At 43.9% G+C, this 18,893-nt stretch overlaps 1 protein-coding gene across 1 annotated transcript; it reads left to right on the top strand.

Annotated features, from left to right (window-relative positions):
- Positions 1 to 280: 280 nt before the first annotated feature.
- LOC106919103 (PH domain leucine-rich repeat-containing protein phosphatase 1-like) lies at positions 281 to 18,262 on the top strand. Its single transcript, XM_014989279.2, has 17 exons — positions 281 to 2,151; positions 6,348 to 6,544; positions 7,201 to 7,326; positions 7,542 to 7,690; positions 9,141 to 9,287; positions 11,031 to 11,258; positions 12,248 to 12,450; positions 12,544 to 12,604; positions 12,684 to 12,779; positions 14,003 to 14,158; positions 14,255 to 14,455; positions 14,577 to 14,739; positions 15,032 to 15,162; positions 15,238 to 15,354; positions 15,463 to 15,657; positions 15,752 to 15,989; positions 16,553 to 18,262. Exons 1-17 carry the CDS (start codon positions 621 to 623, stop codon positions 17,663 to 17,665), a joined length of 5,052 nt encoding a protein of 1,683 aa, XP_014844765.2. The 5' UTR covers positions 281 to 620; the 3' UTR covers positions 17,666 to 18,262.
- Positions 18,263 to 18,893: the final 631 nt, after the last annotated feature.

The raw sequence follows: 18,893 nt of genomic DNA, 5'->3' as shown, positions 1-18,893 counted from the left end.
TTATTTCAACAGAAAGAGATGTACAATTATTTGATTACTTAACATAATTTTAACTTTGTGATATACTGTGAAATATAAGAGGTCGACATATTTTATAATTACATTTAGTTTGTTTGTATGCTAAGAGCAATTTCTTGACAAGTTGGGGAACTTGGTAGTTTCACAAAATTATCATAAACACTCTGAGGTACTTCCCAAAGTGTACGGGGTCATGTGCCTATGTGTGTGTGTGAAATTCCCGAGCCTTATGGTCGTACTTAAATGCGTCATAATTCATATCCAATGAGACCCCGCCCTGTCCACGCTCAGCCGCTGACCGTCAATCTCCCGGGTTCTATCAGTAACTGCTGCTTCTTTTCGTTGCTGTAGCTCTAATGTCAAACATCTAGAGACCAGTTTTCCTCTCCGAGCCAGTCCGTTAGCTCCGGTTGGAGAGCTAACGGCCGCCTGATGAAATGGGATGATGTAGCAGGATAACTCTCTGGAACAACTACGCAGTACCTTAGCATGCTAAGCTAACGCAAAGCCAGTAAGTAGACCGAGCCAGCTGCTGGAAGCTAACCCACACTAGCGTTCACCTGCGGGCTGTTCGTCTGCCACTGCTGCGGTTTGCTAACAGAATGGAAAGTGGGAAGGATAACGACTCTGGAACGCTTTCGGCTTCACCAGCACTACAGGGGACACTAGAGTATGGCGGGGACTTCGTAAAGCCGAGCGGATTATCTTCTCTCCCCCCTGGAAAGAGACCCTCCATCGTGGAGGATGAGGGTGGGGGCGCCGAAGCAAAACTCTTTGGGAAGGGACTTGCAGCCACCTCCCTTCTGCAGATTGCGATAAGAAACGGGATCTACCAGAACCAAGTTGCCAACGCTACGGGAAAGGGTAGCAACATTCCCGTCGTGAAAGCCGCCAACATGTACAGCTTGACGTCGGTGAACAGCAGCACTTCGGTAAACTCGCTGCTGAACAGGCGCCGACACAGACACAAGAGGAATTTGTCTCTGGGCGCTCCGCCTGGGGCGTCCTCAGTCGAGGCACCCAACCCCGCTCCCTCAGCCTCTCCGCTGAGCACCCTCAGCCTGGACAGGAAGACTTTCCTCCGGCAGAAGCAGTCGAAACAGCTCCAGGCCTCTGACAAGTCATGGGTGAGATCGGACCTCCGGCGAGGCTGTATCCACGTCCACGACTGGCTCACGCCCTCCATTCCGCGCCCAGTCCTCTGCACCGTGGACACCACAGCGAAAGAGGTGGCCATTAAGCTGGAGGGGAGTAAATCTGGGGCTGTCCTGAGAATAAACTGCAAACCCGCTGCTGTATCTTCTGACCTAAATGATCTTTGTAAAGACAGTAATGGACATATGGAGACCGTGGATGTGAAAACTCCTAAATTGGAGGAGAACGAAAACACAAAAAATTGCCCTGAATCTAAAATCCCCTCAAATTTTTTTATTGATGATAAAACTGACAGTAACTCTTCATCTGAGATCTGCTTGAATGATATTGGCATTGATTTGAGCCAGAGTGCTGCAGACTGCTTTGGGGCATACTCTGGTTCGGATATGGAGAGCAGCACCTGTGAGGACTTCAGCCCAGGTGGCCCCAGGAGCACAGAGCACCAAGACTCCCTCAGTGAAAGCCTGGGTGTGGGTGTCGACTCCTCTGTGCCGAGTCCCAACTGTGACAGTGCTACAGAGGGACCTGACCCGTTTGAGAGCTCCTCGGATGAGCTGGAGCTCACCTCCTCCCCAACACACTCGACGGACAATTCTGCAGCAGACCAGCTGCCCTCAGAAGCCCATAACCAGGACGATGATACTAAAAGTGACACTGTAGATAACCCCGAATTAATCAAAGCTCCCTCCAAATGCTCCAGCAGCTCTCTGACTCGGCCTCTCACCAGCCAACCATCTGTCAGGCCTGACCAGGAGATCCCTGTGGGCGGCGGAGACTGGCCCGAGCCCCTCAGTGCCTGTCCAACCCCGACCCTCTTCATCCAGCTGCATGGGGGAGTTGTGCGGCGGCTGGCGGATGATGAACGGCCTCTGCAGATCCTCAACCAGTACCTCACCAATCTGGGGTTCGAAGACGAGTGGAGGGTGCAGGAGGAGGGGATGAATCCTGAAGTCGGCTGCCTTATACGCTTCTACTTTGGTGAGAAATGTTTTGTGTATCACAGAAATGGGTTGATTACAATCTGTTGCAGTAACTGAAGGGCTGATTCGATCTTTGCATGTTAAGCAGTGAGAGACCCAAGCTGTTGCAGACCACTTCAGCAGTGCTTGGTTTGTCTCCACTCAGTCATTGTTTATCCATTCTCATTGTACTGTGAGTACCGTCTTTGTGTTTGGTCATTGAAACTGTGAAATGAGTGTATGCAATTGTCCTGCCCACACAATACCCAGTGTTGTGCCTTTAAAGCAGCTCCAGCCCCTCTGGCTGCTGCCCAGTAAGATGACACATCAGAAAGTAACAGGTGTCGTCCCTCAGCGTGCTGAAGACTGATGTTCAGTCTTTTCACGGCAGGCTTCTCTTCTTAAAGCCCCTCTGTTGTTTTTGTTATTGATAACGAACCTGTTTTGCAGATAATCCGGGTAAGAGGATAGGAAAAACATCCATGATCTCCTTTGGGATTAGCACAACTGGATACTGTTTTTTTGACCTTGTTTTCTACACCATCAACAAAGAACAGGGAGCTATAGAATCAGGAGCTGAGCGCCTGATTGCAGCTAATATCATGTTTTCCACACAGAGGTTTTCAATAAATAAGGCAGGTTACACTGATCTGTCTTTAGAAAATATCTTCCTTTCTACTGCAAATATGGCAATTTTCTGATATGAAGAGCATTAAAATGCAGTTATCAAATTAATAGTTTTGGATTTAAAAATATGTACATTTATTTTGACAGCTAAAGTTATTGCATAAGTGTTTTTTTTTTTACATTGTGTTCATGTTAATATTAGTGTCAGTAGCTTTGGTGAATAATTGAATACAAAGTTTAATTTTTTTTATTTTGTTAGATTTTGTAAATATTTTTACAGTTAGAAATAGAATAGAAATGTAAGAATCATGTTGACTTAATTTTTTTAATATATGCATTCTAGTGAGTATATTAAACTTATAATTCTTACTTTAAACCAATTTTTTTCCGCCAACATTCTCCTAGATTATCTCATTCATCACATATGCATGCCTATCTCTCAAAATCAATCTAACAAATACATGTATCAGAAGGTGCTATTATGAATTTAATTTCAGTATATTAATTCATTAGCATAACGATTGTAATATTGATGCTAAAGGTGTCGCTTTCTGTTTTAAACGGTTGTGTTATATCCTAACACCTTAATTCAGTTTTCTCTTTTGCTTGTAGGAATAGTATGTCAAATATTTATGACAACAGAAACTAGAATCTGTGAAAGGTATGCACACCTGCCTAAGGCTGCATGATGAAATGAAAGAAAATGTTGCTAAATATTGCAATGACGACATTAACCCAGATATAAACGTCTCTTTTCCTCCTTTGTTGTTGGGTTAGGGTTGGTGCTTAAATATCCCAGCTGAGACATTGCTTTTGATGTACTCTCACAAAACCTTGTTGGTTTTTAAATGAAGTCCCCAAACACAGAACCTAGACAGAGGACCCCCACTTATTTGTGGCTCAGTATTTGTGGATTCTTAAGTAGAGAGTAACTTCAAATTGTATGCGTAAAATTTACAGTTTCAGATTTACAGATTTTTCCTTAGCGCATATCTAAAATATATGATAGAAAATGTACCTTACGGAGGTCTAACATAGACATAATGCTACTGAACACTTTATTAGTTGCTGTATGGAAAGCAGCCAATCCAGGTGCACCATTCATTTTCCTTGGCACTGATTGGCCGTACGCCCAAAAACGAAGACAAGAAACATCGTGGACTAGCGCTTCTGCGCTACTGCCAACATGGTTTCCACTGTGGATATTGATGCATTTTATGAGGTGTTTGAATTATTAACACAGACAGTTATAAGCATTTTTAGAGGGGGTCTCAGGCATTTGTTCAGCCATACCGGGGGTCCTCTGTTTTGGTTTCATCAGTGATTTAAACAGCTATCATACTTTGAAGCCAGCTTCTCGCAACAGTCTGGGACATCTGCAGTAACCTGAATTACACTTTTGCTGGTGGAACCCTACAGATGCAGCAGTTGAGCTATGAGGCAACTGGGAGAGGTCGATATGTGTGACTGACATGATAAACAGCTAAGAGATGATGTCAGGTGACTATGATTCACTGGCATCCATCCAGCTTCTTGAGTAATTTATGCCTCCTTTGTTTTTGGGAGGAACTAGGAAGTAAAGTTCTTTGGAAGATTATAATCTTTGTGTACTGTTAGTAAGTGTGGTTTGACACATTCTGGGATGTTGATTTCTGACTAAGGGATTTTGATACAGCACAAATTCCACCAGCAAAGCGCCATGTGCACACATCTCTTTCTATCATACCAATTCGCAGTGTGCTGACGGTAAGAGAAAAGTGACCTTAGGGGAACTCAGATTTCACCTCCTCAGTGTTTCGGATCTCTCTGAGACAGCTGGAGGCGAGGGCTCCTCCTCCATCCAGAGGACACTGCTTTAATCCACAAGGTTAAAAACTGATTCCTCAATCGGTCTGAACTCGGAGTTCGACGGTAATCGGTGGCAAAGTTGTTGCTGGTTGTTCCATCGCAGAAGGGAAGAAGGACGTTGGATACTTGGTGGAATTGGAATAAAGGTTCAGTTGAAAAATGAGCAATTGCTTGATGAGAGGCAGGATTTCCTCTAAACAGAGAAATAGAAGGAAGGAAAGGGCATGCAACAATAAAACATATCATGTGTACACCGCCCAGGGAAGGGTGGATCCACACAACACATAATTCACTGTATTGTTCAAATAGAAACAGGATGACAGCAGCTAGAATACCCCTGTCAATCATAATAGAATAAACCTCAAATGTTCATCTGAAAGAAAGTAGATACTTTTAACCCCATTATGCTTTGAAATATGCAGTAGAAGCACATCTTTTAGATTTTCTGGACTCAACCATCAGGCTTTGCCTATTTAAAGCAAAATGTTTGAAAAGTTGTCTCGTATCAGCAGAGGTTGGAGTGTTTCTGTTCCTGTGTGTACCCACCCTGCAACACTGCCGGCTTACAATAAACGGTAAATGTGTGTGTCCTTAGTAGATTTCTGAAAATCTGAACATTAATTCAAATTCAAGAAAATCCTGCTTTTAGGTGGAAAGCAAGATTTTATTTAAAAAATGCTCCAAATAAATCATGTATACAAACATTACTTTTTTTTTTTGTATTCGTTTTTACAACAATGGTTTATGACAAAGCAAGTTGTTTGTCATAGTCAGTGTTCCCTGAATGGACTTGTTAAAGACCAAATCAAACAGACCTTTTTTTGGGTCAATATGTTTTTTGCAAAGCTTTTTTTTATGTAACTTCTTTATTTTTCTTTATGTCCTTATCCATGATGTAAACCTTTATGTGTGGCTAAAAAGAAGGGGGAGAGATATTTACATTGTGTGTAAATATATCTCCATATATAGCTCCACCTAAGTTGTTGCTCAATGTTTCAAATGTCAATGTTTTTTGCAATGGGCAAAAAAAAAAAACAAATCTAAACAGAAAAAGTTCTTTGACACATGAACTCGTGTTTACTGTTGCCCCTGCTTTCTGCCTCTGACTCAGCACCCTGAAATACTCACGCTTCACACGATTTTCACTAAAGAAAAGGAAGTGCAGCTCATTGAGCGGGGTCCTTCTTGTCGCTGCCCTCCCTCTGTGCAGAGGCAGGGCTGGTGTCTCCGTCGCTGGACGGAGCAGCCAGGAGAACGGAGGTTCTGCTGTTGTAAGACGTTGCGTAACAAGCTAATCTGATTTCAGGCCTCTTTGTGGTTCAGGCCCTTTCATGGGTCTCACTTTCTCTTGTTCCCTGGTGGATTTCACCTGACAGTTTTAGTAGAGGGTACATAGTGGCTGTGAGTGCAGAGAAATTTGAACGCGTGGGGTAAAATGGACTGCAGGAACTGTTGCTAGTTTCAAAGTTTTTTGCACTCTGGTTTTGTGTTTGCGAATGCTTAAAAACCCAGCAAATCTCATCTGAGTGACTGCTCACTGTGGCAGCCTATTGAGCTTTAGTTCGCTTACATAACAACTCTCCTTTTCTGAAAGAGATACCCGCAGAGAGGGAGATGATTCACAACATCCCAAAGAGCTAAAAAAATAAATAAATAAATAAAAGCTCTCAACTGCTGGTAAGTCTGATCATTAATGATCCTGTTCGGTGTCATTTAACCCTCCTGTCTCTGTCCTAACAGGTAAGCCTCGCAGCGTGGGGGGCTCTGAGCGCGTGCAGCTCTCCGGGGTGTTCAACGTGCGGAAAGGGAAGCTGGCACTGCCGGTGAACCGCTGGTCAAAGCGTCAGGTCACACTGAGTGGAACCTGCCTCATAGTGTCGTCGGTGAAACACGTCCACACGGGCAAGATGCACATCCTGCCCCTCATCGGAGGAAAGGTGAGATGTTTTCTGCTGATTTTTAATCAGGAACATCTATCCTGTGACATGAATGTAAGGGTGTTTTCACACCTGGTAGACTGTTAGACTCGGTTCAATTGGGGACCAAAGCTGCAACATTTGTTACATTTTCAGCTGGTGTGGTTTGCTTTCGCACTGCAGTGTGCCAAATAAAATAAACTCTTTGAAAACCTTGTTGCTCCTCTTCGCCTGTGGTGGCGCTGCACAAAAAGATGGAAATGACACAAAAACCGCAGAAGAAGATTCTGAGCGCAGCTTTTAATGCATCCACATAAGCATTCCAGTGGAATAAACGGGGCTGGTGTGAATGCACCCTTTTGTTTAATTAGATTTGCCTAAATGCTTTTCACCCACTTTCCCTTTTAGTTTGTCAACATAATCTTACCTTTTGTGCCTTTGGGAGGGGTTTTTACATATTTTTTCTTCTAACGTTAGAATTTTTTTTCTAATCGTTCAAATTCTTGAGTAACAGCTGTCAATATTTTCTGAACAAGTATTATTGTTTCTTTGGACTTTGGTTGCCTTTAAGCATCAAGATAGCTTGTGTACATAAACAACCCTGGTTCATCCCTCGATCAGGTGGAGAGTTTCGTTTCTTGTAGACGGTGGGAACTGAAATGCGTCCTTTGTTTCAGGTGGAAGAGGTGAAGAGGCACAGCCACTGTCTGGCCTTCAGCTCTGCCGGTCCCCAGAGTCAGATCTACTACGTCAGCTACGACTCGTACGCCGAGCACCTGCGCTGGCACAGGATGGCTTCCAAGGTACAAACTCCAAACATTGAACTGCTTCACAATTTTAAGCGTTTCAATTTTTGTCAAACGTCCCTCATAATGTTTCGGGATCATCTTAAAGCAACAATTTTCTGTTCCCTGCTCACAAAATCTGGCTTTAATTTTTAAAGATCGGTCTTTCAGCTGGCTGTCGCAAGCGTCTCTCGTGGCCTTTAAGTCGCGTTTCTCGTCCCGTCTCTACCCAGATCGCCTCCCAGAGGGTGAACTCTGTGGACCTGTCCTGCTGCAGCCTGGAGGAATTGCCCGCTCAGCTCTTCTACAGCCAGGACCTAACGCACCTTAACCTCAAGAACAACTTCATGTCCCTGCATAAAGGTGTTCCTGCACTCACCAGGTGAGACTGCTCAGCTCACGCACAACACTCTAACGAGACTGTTCGCAGTTTTCTGTTTCTTTTCTGGGGAGATGCCACATGCTGGAAAGAGGAAGCAGTTTTGCTGAAATTACAGCTGATGCTCTTGTGGTTCTGAATGAGCTGCAGTGGAGATGACAGACATGACATCATGTGACCTCTTTGGGCTGGGGGCGTCTCTTTGTATTTAGGTCAACATTCTGAATTGGTTACCGATGTTCAGCTCCTGTGAGGTTTAGGAATCCTTTTGCCCTTTAACCCTAAAATACAAGCTGAAAAAAAAGTCATTTCAAAACCTAGATCTTCAATTTTTTCCATGAAAAATCTTACTTTTTGGGAAGTTACATAAACACTTGGTAAAACTGAACCTGGCACTCTTGGAAAATTCCCTCTTCAAACCACAAGTTGATTGTTCGCTTTTGGTCAGAATAGAAACTGAAACTTGAACAGAAAGTATAAATGTAATGCAAGAAACGTCCCCAGCCTGCTCTAAATAATACAGCGTTTCCAGACGTTGTCATCCACCATGCGAGTGCTGAAAGCAGCGTGTCGGTTGGAGTCCATCAAAGATGTTCTTCCTCAGATGAGCTTCGGGGCTCATCTTACAGTTTGTGTACTCAGCTGTAGATTTGGTTGGGGGGGGGAGGGAGCCGACTACTTGTTTTGAATAAAAACAACTCAGCCGAAGACATTTTTACAGATCTATACTCGTGTGTGTGTTCTCAGATGTTTTCACAGAGAGGAAAGTAACCACAGTAAATCTGTTAACAGCTAGCTTATCCACAGCCAGTATCGGAATTTTGGTGAAACGTTGCTGTAAGCAGATATTTTCCAATCAGTGCTCAAATTCCACCTCTCTTTATTATAATTTAATGTCGAACGAGCTGCACACTGAAGGCTGACATTTACCTGATGGAAATTCACATGTACACCACTGTTGTTTCTGGATAAATACAAACTTCCCAGGAAGGATTTTCCACCTTTTTTTTAACTATGGATTGCCAGTAACTTTCCCCTTTGAAGGTCTTTCAGCCTCAGTCTGACCATAAAGCCGGATCAGTTTAGGCCTGTAAGGGAGGCACAGTTTGCATGGAATAAAAGAACCAACATAAGAATAAACTGAAAGAAATGAGGCAATTTCCATCAAAATACTTTGATATGGATATATAATGAAAAAACATTTGAAACAATTAGAAATTCTAAATATTTTTCAAGCTGATTGAGCCAATCGGGTTTAAGCCAAAATACATGGTGAATTTGTTTATCGAAGAGATTTAATGAAATTATAATTATTAGAAAAAGCATCTTTTTTATTACCTAATTTAGAAGAAGGTCAGAGTCTTATTATAGCAAAGATGAATATCTGTGTAACTCTGTGTCTGTTTTTCCCCTCCCTCTTTCTCTCGGTGTCTCTTTCTCTTTTGCTCTCTAGGTTCTGTAAACTGAGAAGCCTGAGTCTGTCAAATAACGCTCTGTCTGAATTTCCTCTGGCCCTCTGCGACATCGCTTCGCTCTCAGAGCTCAACCTGTCTGGAAACCGTCTCTCCTGTCTGCCTGCAGAAGTCGCGACCATGAACAAGTAAGTGAGGGCCGCAGTGAGCACTGAAGCGCCGTTTTGCACATGCGCAGAATGTTTCCTCACTGACCTGCATGCGGCTGACAGAGACTTTGATGCTGAGGCATCAGTCCAGAATAATCCCTCTGTGCATTAGACGAGCATTTGGCTGAAAACCAAACATGTGTCCTGACAGTGCAGAGATTCCAGCTTCAGTGCAGAGTCATGCTGATTCTGTCGCTGCATCAGGAATGTAACCAACTGGATCTCCAGAGACCCATTTGTCAGGCATTGTAGATATTCTCAGAAGAGTTAATGTTTAACAACACACCAAGGTCGGGACGGCGGAACATGAAAGCACCACGACTGTCACAGTGGAGTTTGTTTTATAGCAAGTAGTTTTAAATTTTAAAGTCTTAGATTTTAATAAGTTAATATGTGATATGATAAATTAAAAAAAAAAGTTAGTCTGCACAAACACACTTGCATGAGCGGGACAACCATGGTGTTACATCACAAATGTAAAAACAAAAAACTGATCGGGAACGGTTTTATGGCCGACCGTCCCGATTATCTATAACTGCCAGAATGCAAAATTCAGAACTTTTCTTCTGTCAGGGAACACATCACACTTTACACCAAGTTATGGTAACCACACTCTTTGGTGTGGAAGTTGTTACTGAGTAAAGAAGATACTGTTAGAATAGAAGACAATACGTCTTGTCTTCTATCTAGGCTTCTTCGCTTAAGAGTCAAGGTGAGATTAATTTCCCCTCTTCATTTCCGCACACGCTCAAAACGGAGGTCGACGAACGTCGGAGATACAAAAACGGAGCTGTAAAAGGCGGTTGAATGTCACGACAGTCAAAAACTGTCACAAAGCTTCAAACGTTTCTCTCTTTTTAACTCATCTTGGAAAGTCGTTTAAATTGACCTCTTTATTTCCACATGAATGATCCAAAAGGACTCTTTTTAGTCCTTTTGGGTCACTGGGTCCAGTTACGTCCATGATGGAACATGATGCTTTATGCCAGATCAAGAAATATTTGAAGCCTTTCTGGAATCTCTTTTGAAGAATGAGTCTAATGCCTCTGCTCCTTATGTGTAAAACATGACCGATTACAGACAGACTCCCATATAATTACGATAGATTACTTTAATTATGAAATACACATTGTAGCCAACAATAGATCAGACCCTTTATTACTTTGAACAACACCATCATTTTACTTTGAATGGATCTTGTAGGGAAAAAATGATCTTATTATGTTTTAAGTGGTGGAAAACGGAGAGAAAAAAAAGGAGCTGCAACTTGTCTTGTAAAGGAAATGTGCTGCAATCCTCTTTAGTTAGATTCTATTTGTACAGATGGCTGGGTTCCATAACATGGGAAATTTGACTTTGTTTTTAAATTTCTTGTGAGGCACAGGGAGAAACTGCTCTGTAACTGGACCCTGTTTTGGAGAGGTTTTATTTTTGACATATTTTTTAAAGATTAAGTATTCAATTCGTCCAAAACTAATAACGTGCTCTCAGATTCTTTATGTGCAAAGAGTTGGAGCTGACGGTTAGATTTATCAGTGCTGCAATTAACCAACTTTTGCTTCCATCATCGTGAATCAGGCTGAAGTGAGACATTATGTCAGCCATATTTGTTCCAAGCTCATCATAATATATTTGGATTTGATAGGAAAATGAGTCCTGATTGTTTTTAGCTGGTACTTAAGTGCTCTCTGTGTTAACCGTTACCTCTCCTCCTCTGGCCAGCTTGCAGACTCTCCTCCTGGACGGGAACATTGTAAGCTCGCTGCCTGCAGAGCTGGGCTCCCTGGAGGGCCTCACCTACCTCGGCTTGTCCTTCAACTGTTTCAGCAGTGTCCCTCCTGTCCTGGAGAAGCTCCGAGGCTTGGAAAAGCTCTGCCTGGCAGGGAACCGGCTGTCCGTCCTGGACGTGGCCGGGCTGCAGTGGCTGCACACTCGATATGTAGATGTCAGGTAAGAAGATCAATCACTGTCTAAGACAATGTTTGGAAGCTGAGGAATCCTTACTTAGCATTCAAAAGAAAATATGACAGAAAGGCTTACTCATTTCTTAATAATTACGTTTTATACCAGGAATCCTGTCAGTTAGGTGTTTTCAAGGTTTCCAAAGTGCCTGATTTGTGTATGCAGTTTTTAAAAAAATGCTTGACCTTCCAACTGCACAGTTTTGTAATAAAGTGCTATCTGAATTTTAATTAAAAGCCTAAATTTGGAAAACGTTTATAGCTGAAATCAGATATTGTCGTAGACCTAATAAAAAAGCACACTTTTTTCCCCACTGTCTGAAGTCATTTTTCTTCCTTTAGATGAGTTAGAATTACCAAGTTTATTTATATTTGCTAAATTCCAGAAAATTCCATTTTTACTGTTGAGATTTTTTGTAACTTTCTGTGTTTGTTGTGTTTAATCATTCAGTTTGAGCAGGAAGGTCATTTACTTTAACACCCTGTTTCAGTGTAATAAATACTTATCCCTAATTTCTCAATAGCTTATAGATCAATGGAATTAAAATAAAGGTTATCTTATATTTTCTGTATTAAAGGTTATAATAATTGGGCGTTTTAAAATTTTTTGTTAAATTATTGTTCTTACACCGTTCAGGTGTGTGTGTGTGTGAGAAGCTGTTCAACACATCTAATTTTTGTCAGATTTAACTTTACCTTGTCCCTGCTGTTGAATGTAGAGTACTATCACAAGACATTATGAATTATATCATATAATAATGTATTGAAACTGTCTTTTTTTAGTTAATTTGTATTCAAAGTGTGGTGCTGGTAAAGTTTGAAACCATACCTTGAAAATGCTTGAAGTTTGCTTTGATAAAATATATGAACCCTGAGTCTTATGACTTCTGACATCTTGGCTTTCTTTAAATTGATATATCCTTAAAAAATAAATCAAATTGAACAGTATAGTGTCTTCTCCCCGTGGCTGTAATTCAGGCTGAACAGGCTTGACAAAGTGACGGTGGCTGATTGGGAGCAGCTGCTGCACATCATCCAGCTGGACGTGCGGGACGCCGGCCTACAGGAGCTGGACGTCAGCTGCTTAGGGAAGCTGGAGCTGCTGCGCTGCGACAGAAACTCCCTCTCCCTCCTCAGAGTCAGCGGCTACGCCCTCAAGAGCTTGCACGCCAGTCATAACGGTACCGACACTTATATCACCACGAGACCTTAAACTGACGAGGCCTGACGCATCGCCTTCACACACTGCTGTGCCTGTGTTTACATGTTTACAGAGCTGATGCAGCTGGAGGTGCAGCCCGTGCCAGAGAATCTGACAGTTCTGGATATCTGCAGGTAGGGAAAATGTCGGCACCTCGCTTTCTTGCGCACGGTGTGCAAAAGCTGCGCGCTGACTGGGTTTGTTTTTCTAAAGGAACAAGCTGGGAGGTGTCCCTGACTGGCTGTGTCAGAGCAGCAGACTGGAGGTGTTGGACATTAACCATAACTGCGTCACCGAGCTGCCCGTATGGTGAGCGGCTCGAAAACACACCACACACAGCCACCGAAGAAGGTCTAATGAACGAAATATGACGAAAGGTTGAGTTAAAGATTCCTAAAACTGTAGTGGTTCTTGGAAAACTTTCAGCTGTCGAGAAAAAAACCTAAATGACCTCTTTGCAGAAACTAGTTGTTTTTTTTCTCTTTAATCCACTCAGGATTAAAATTATGCATCCAGACTGAAATAGAAACATAAATCCTCACTAATGTTTGCTTAAATGTCTTAGTTGGAACTTGCACATTCAGCACACTTTGTAACAATGAACGAGCTTCTGGTATATTTCTGGCTGAACATTTGACCAAACTTTATGGCTGAACTGGTTGAGTTCATTTTAAATGGACTGGTTTTTAGGCAAACCATTAAACCAGTTTTCATTTGTTGTTTAAAGACATTTTCCTGTTGGTGTCCAAGTTTCAACCATCTAGCTACTGATTTGAACTATAGTTAAGGAATTTAGCACTATTGTGTATATTTTATTCTGTATGTTTGTGTAGATAAGGAAAAGTCAACAATAAATTCAAGTTTACCTTCTTGTCAAAAAGAATAACTAATCTGTAAGTAAAGTCCCAGATTAAAATGACATTAATGCACACAAGCGAATACATAAAGACAAAGATTGCATAAAAGAAAAAGATAAGGTTCACTTATCTTAGTGATGCATTATCCATAAATGCAATCAAATGAAACTCCAGTATCATATTTATGTTTTCTTTAACCCTCAACAGGAGGGTTAATATGGACCTGCATCTTTTTCTGTTCCATCTGGTCGAGCCCATTAGAAGCTCTACAATGTTTCAGCTGTAGACCAATTTGAATAAGCCATTATGTCTGACTTTGTTTTTAAACAATGTTTCCTTCCCTATTTTCATTTAATAATGGTGCAACATCATTGTTTGTTTATACTCTATGTAGCCAGCCTGAGCCTCTACCACACCACTAAACAGCTGAAGAAAAAAAACTCTTTCTGCAGGGAAACAGTCTTACAGTTTGTCTGTTTGGCCACAATCTACATGATTCATTTCAGTTTCCATATAGACATGGAAACATGAATCTGGATCCAGCTGTGCTGAATGTGTCTCTGTTCTCTGCTGGTCCCTCTTGAGTGTTTAAACTCATTGAACTTTAGCAACAAACTGGAGTTCCACTCACAGCTTTACAGTCCACGGCCTGATCCGACTGTGTTTGTGTTACAGGCTGCTCTCTAGTGGGAGTCTGAGGAAGCTGCTGGCAGGCTGGAATGACGTGTGCATGCTCCCTGATAGGCTGGAGAGTTCCCAGCTGGAGGTCCTGGACCTCCAACACAACTACCTGACGGAGCTCCCCCACAGCCTGTTCATCAAAGCCCAGAGGTGGATCTCTTCTCCTCACATTTCTCTGGCTTTCTTCGTCGTTTTGTTCAATTTTTACAGTGTAGTACTGTCTCTGTGTTCCGGATTTCATCCCAGCTTGCGCTACCTAAATGCATCGGCCAATAAGCTGGAGGATCTGCCACCAGCCAGCTTGTCAGATGATTCCTGCAGCAGCCTGGAGGAGCTGTATGTGACCAATAACGGCCTGACAGACAAATGCATCCCTCTGCTGACGGGACACGGCCGCCTCAGGGTGTTGCACCTCGCTTACAACCAGCTGCAAACCTTTACTGCCAGGTACAACGCAATAAATATCTCTGTGAATATATCAAATTATTCATTTAGAGTTTCATCAGGGCAGTCATCATGCAGGTTAATCTTTGAGCTTGAGTTTCTGTATTTTCTCCTCCTTCTGCAGTAAACTGGCTCGGCTGGAGCTGCTGGAGGAGCTGGACCTGAGCGGCAACCGACTGAGAGCCGTGCCCACCACCATCCTCAGCTGCCGACGGCTGCACACGCTGTCCGCTCACTCCAACTGCATCAACACCTTCCCAGAGGTGCTCCAGCTGCCCGAAATTAAGGTTCGTCAGAGGAATCCCGGGATCAATCCAAAGTGCTTCAAAAATGCTGAAAATCTTAATTTTTATATCCATAAGATAACTTTCATTTAGCAATGAAATCTACAGAAACATTAAATACTGAATGTTTTTGTTTTCAAATATTTGATATGCTTTTGAGTGAAATCAAGACAGCTGACTGCTGTAGTCGGGCTGTTGTCCATGTCCTTAAACATCCAAACAAAGGCAGGAATTTAAAATCGGAGAATGCATGAAGAAGCACGGTCATGTTGAGCTCTCTCCGTGCCGTTCTCAGTGCGTCGATCTGAGCTGCAACGAGCTGACGGAGGTTACGCTGCCTGAGGTTCTTCCCCCAAAACTCCTGGAGCTCGACCTCACCGGAAACCCTCGACTCAACCTCGACCACAAGAGCCTGGAACTCCTCAAGTATGGACATAAAATCTTCAGCAGAAACCTTAAGACACAGAACTGTCTTTAAAAAAAATTTTCTCCTCCTTGCAGCAACATCCGCTGTTTTCGGGTGGATCCATCTCCATCTGCTTCTGCCGCGAGCGAAAGCCACGGCGTCCCTGCGGTGTGGAGCCACGGCTTTACAGAGGCTTCCGGAGTCAAAAACAAGTCAGTCTTTAATTACTGGTTCTATTTTACACGTGTTTCTTTAGAATGTCTAGAATTAGAAGTGTTTCCTGGCTGTTATCCCGGTTGATGAGCCGTTGTCATCCTCAGACTGTGTGTGGCCGCTCTGGCCCAGGACACCTTCTGCGGGATGCGAGAAGCTCTGTATGGCGTCTTTGACGGAGACAAGAACGTCGAGGTGCCTTACCTTCTGCAGTGCACTATGGGAGACGTTCTGGCCGAGGAGCTGCACCGAGGGCCGAGGCAGGAAGACTACATGACCAATACTTTCCTCACCATGCAGCGGTAAATGCTCACCTCAACAGACTCCTCATTAAAGAGGAAAACAGCTGCTTGTCATTGACACTGTTTTGTTTTTGTTTTTTTATGGCGTCTGCAGGAAGCTCGGCACGGCCGGTCAGAGGATGGGCGGCTCTGCAGCATTATGTCACATCAGACACGACCCGGTGGCGCCCGGCGAGCCCGGCAGCTGCTTCACCCTGAAGGCGGCCAACGTGGGCCGCTGCCAGGCCGTGCTGTGCCGAGGAGGGAGAGCGCTGCTGCTGTCCAATGTCCACACCGTCCGAGAGGAGACGGAGTACGAGAGGGTCCGGCAGCACAATGCCGTCATCACAGAGGTAACGAGGAAAGCATCCATGATTTGTTCTTCAACTCTTGGTTGAAATCTAAGGTAGTTTATAGTTTTTCCAAATCTAAAATTGATGTAAATCTCTGTATGGATGCTGAATGACATTATTTAGCCCCTAATCTTAAGACTGAATCTTTTTGGTACAGTCAGAGATTAAACCGACAGGTGGAAGTTACCATCTCTCATTTAAGGATGTCCTTATAGACTTTCAAAATCAAAGCTCATAGCTTTTTATTGTAAACCAAATGACTGTTAAGAAAAGGGGGCGGGACATAATTATTTGTGAACTTTTGAAACTTGGTTTCCTAAACTACTTCATCATTAGAAACGTCTAAAAAAAAAAATTCAAAAATAATTAATATACAGTATTTATAGAGTTCAAGTTTTCCAGGTTAAATTAGCTCAACTCCATCATTTTGCTTCCATTCAAGTCATTTTTCTTCCACTGCTCAAACTTTGAGTCCTTATTTAGTACATTACAATAATAATAATTATTCTTATTACGTGTGATCAGACGCTGAGTTTTAATCATGTCTGTTTCCCTCTCTGCAGGATAACAAGGTCAGCGGTGTGACCGACTCTACCAGGATGATGGGATACTCCTTCCTCAGTCCCTCCGTAACGCCCCGCCCACACGTCTCCACGGTGACTCTCACTCCTCAGGATGAGTTCTTCCTCCTGGGCAGCCGAGGATTGTGGGACTTGTTGTCTCCCAACGAGGCGATCGAGGCCGTGCGGAACGTTCCAGACGCTCTTGCTGCGGCTAAGAAGCTGGCGACGCTGGCCCAGAGCTACGGCTGCTCCGACAGCCTCAGCGCCGTCGTCGTCCAGCTCAACATCACCGAGGACTGCTGCTGCTTCTGCGAGCCGCCCCCTCCGCCGCCCAGCCCTGGGCCCGCTGCCCAGCCCGCTCTGCATCCCTTCTCCGGCAGCGACGGGGGGATTCCAATGCCGCCCACCTCCTCTGGAACCGTGAGCGAGTTGAGCAGCGAGTTCAGCACCTCTGAGATGAGCAGCGAGGTGGGGTCCACGGCGTCCTCCGAGGAGCCGCCGGCACCGCCCACGGAGCCGCTGAGCTCCCATCCGAACGCTCAGGGCCGGATCGGTGCACGGCGCCCTGCTGCTGGGGCCGGCGGCTTCCAGAGGCAGTTTTCCGGGGCGCTGTCGGACAACGGACTGGACAGTGAGGACGAGGAGCCCATCGCCGGCGTGTTCTCCAACGGCAGCCGGGTGGAGGTGGAGGCGGATGTCCACTGCCTGCTCCAGCACGGCTCCACTCACTCCAACACCACAAGCACATACAAACCTGTCGCCCCCGGTAACGAACTCTTACCACCCAACCTCGCATCCCCGTCTCCATCACCTGTCCCTCCGCCCTCCCCGAACCAGGAGGCCCGCTCAGCCACGCTGGGCCGCCGGGCGCGGGCCAACGGCTCCGTCGCCTGCCAGGGCCGCAGCCAGGATCTGATTGAGGAAGCGGCAGACGCCCCCATCAGGAAACAGGGAGGCTACTTCAATGCCCCCGCCCAGCCCGACCCAGACGACCAGCTGATCATCCCACCGGAGCTCGAGGAGGAGGTCCGGCAGATCATCCAGCAGCAGCAGGAACAGATGCAGACACACACCTATCAAAGACCTGCAGACTATTTTGTCACACCACTCTGACTGCTGCTGTCCGAATCATCATCACCACCACCACCATCATCATCATCGTCGTCATCATCCAGCATCACTGAGGGAGGAGTCTCTGATTTAGTGGACTTCGAGTTCAATTTGGACCAGAAACTCTTTTTGAGGTTTCCTGACCCACTTTATTTTGTACTGTTAACAAACCCTGAAACACGATGCAATTTTTGTAACTTTATGTTGATTTAAATCTTCACATGTAAATGATTATTACCATATCTATGATATGAAGAAGCACTTTGTGTTGTAGTAGCTTTTCAGATCAGTTCTACATTAAATGGTACTTTAAGAACCGGACCAGCGTTCGGATCGCAGCTCATGGCCTTACAGGTGTCGGAGTTAGGAACTGTTTAACTAACTCCTAGGAGTTTAATACTTTATTTAGTCACTGAGGCTTAACTAATATTCTCTGAGAGAAAAGATGATTATTCCTGAAGGCTGACGACGTTCCAGGTCCGTGTTCTGTAGGCGGCGCTGCAGCGTTTCTAGTTACTAACGGCTCAGAGTATCATTGCAGCAAACAGCACAACAAGAGACCTACTTTTGCTAAACAATAAAGTTTTCAGATAACTGCAACATGTTTACTTTGTGCCTTCTTTCTCTGAAGTTAAATCATCCAGCAATTTTTAGTTTCAACAATGACCTGAAGAATTTCACAAGAACCAGCAACACTTTTCCTTATTTGGTCACGTTACAACCACAAACATTATGGCATTTTGTTTAGATTTTATGTGGCAGATCAACAAAGTTGTTGCATATTTGTGAAGCAAAAATAGGGTATAGTTGAGATTTTTTGCAAAAAAGAAGTCTTAAGTGCAGCGCACCTTTTGCACACAGCCACCTTTTTGTTGCTATTTATAGCATGTATGGGTTTGCACATCTTCCCAGCAGAAGAGAGGCTGTTGGTTTTCCTACACAAACATTTGGCATGCAAGCCAAAAAGTCCAGTTCTGTCCTTTTCTAACTAGACACTTCTTCCACAGGTTTGGTGTTCTTTGTCTTGTGGCAAAAATGTAAACAGGACAAACGGAAGCTTTTAAATTTCTTTCTTGTGGCTGCACACAACTAAAAACAACTTCTAAAACCTGAACTCAATAAGGTGACGTGGTTGATCCATGTTCGTGTGGCAATTTTCAGATTTTTATTTGTAGATCGACTTTAAAAACATTTCCATCCACTTCATTATTATGGACTAATTTGAGTTGGT

Source organism: Poecilia mexicana, unplaced genomic scaffold, assembly GCF_051168715.1.
Source record: "Poecilia mexicana isolate PSO_F unplaced genomic scaffold, ASM5116871v1 scaffold_4, whole genome shotgun sequence".
NCBI lineage: Eukaryota > Metazoa > Chordata > Actinopteri > Cyprinodontiformes > Poeciliidae > Poecilia > Poecilia mexicana.
The sequence above is the reverse complement of the archived record's forward strand: the minus strand, read 5'-3'. Positions and strand labels throughout refer to the sequence as shown.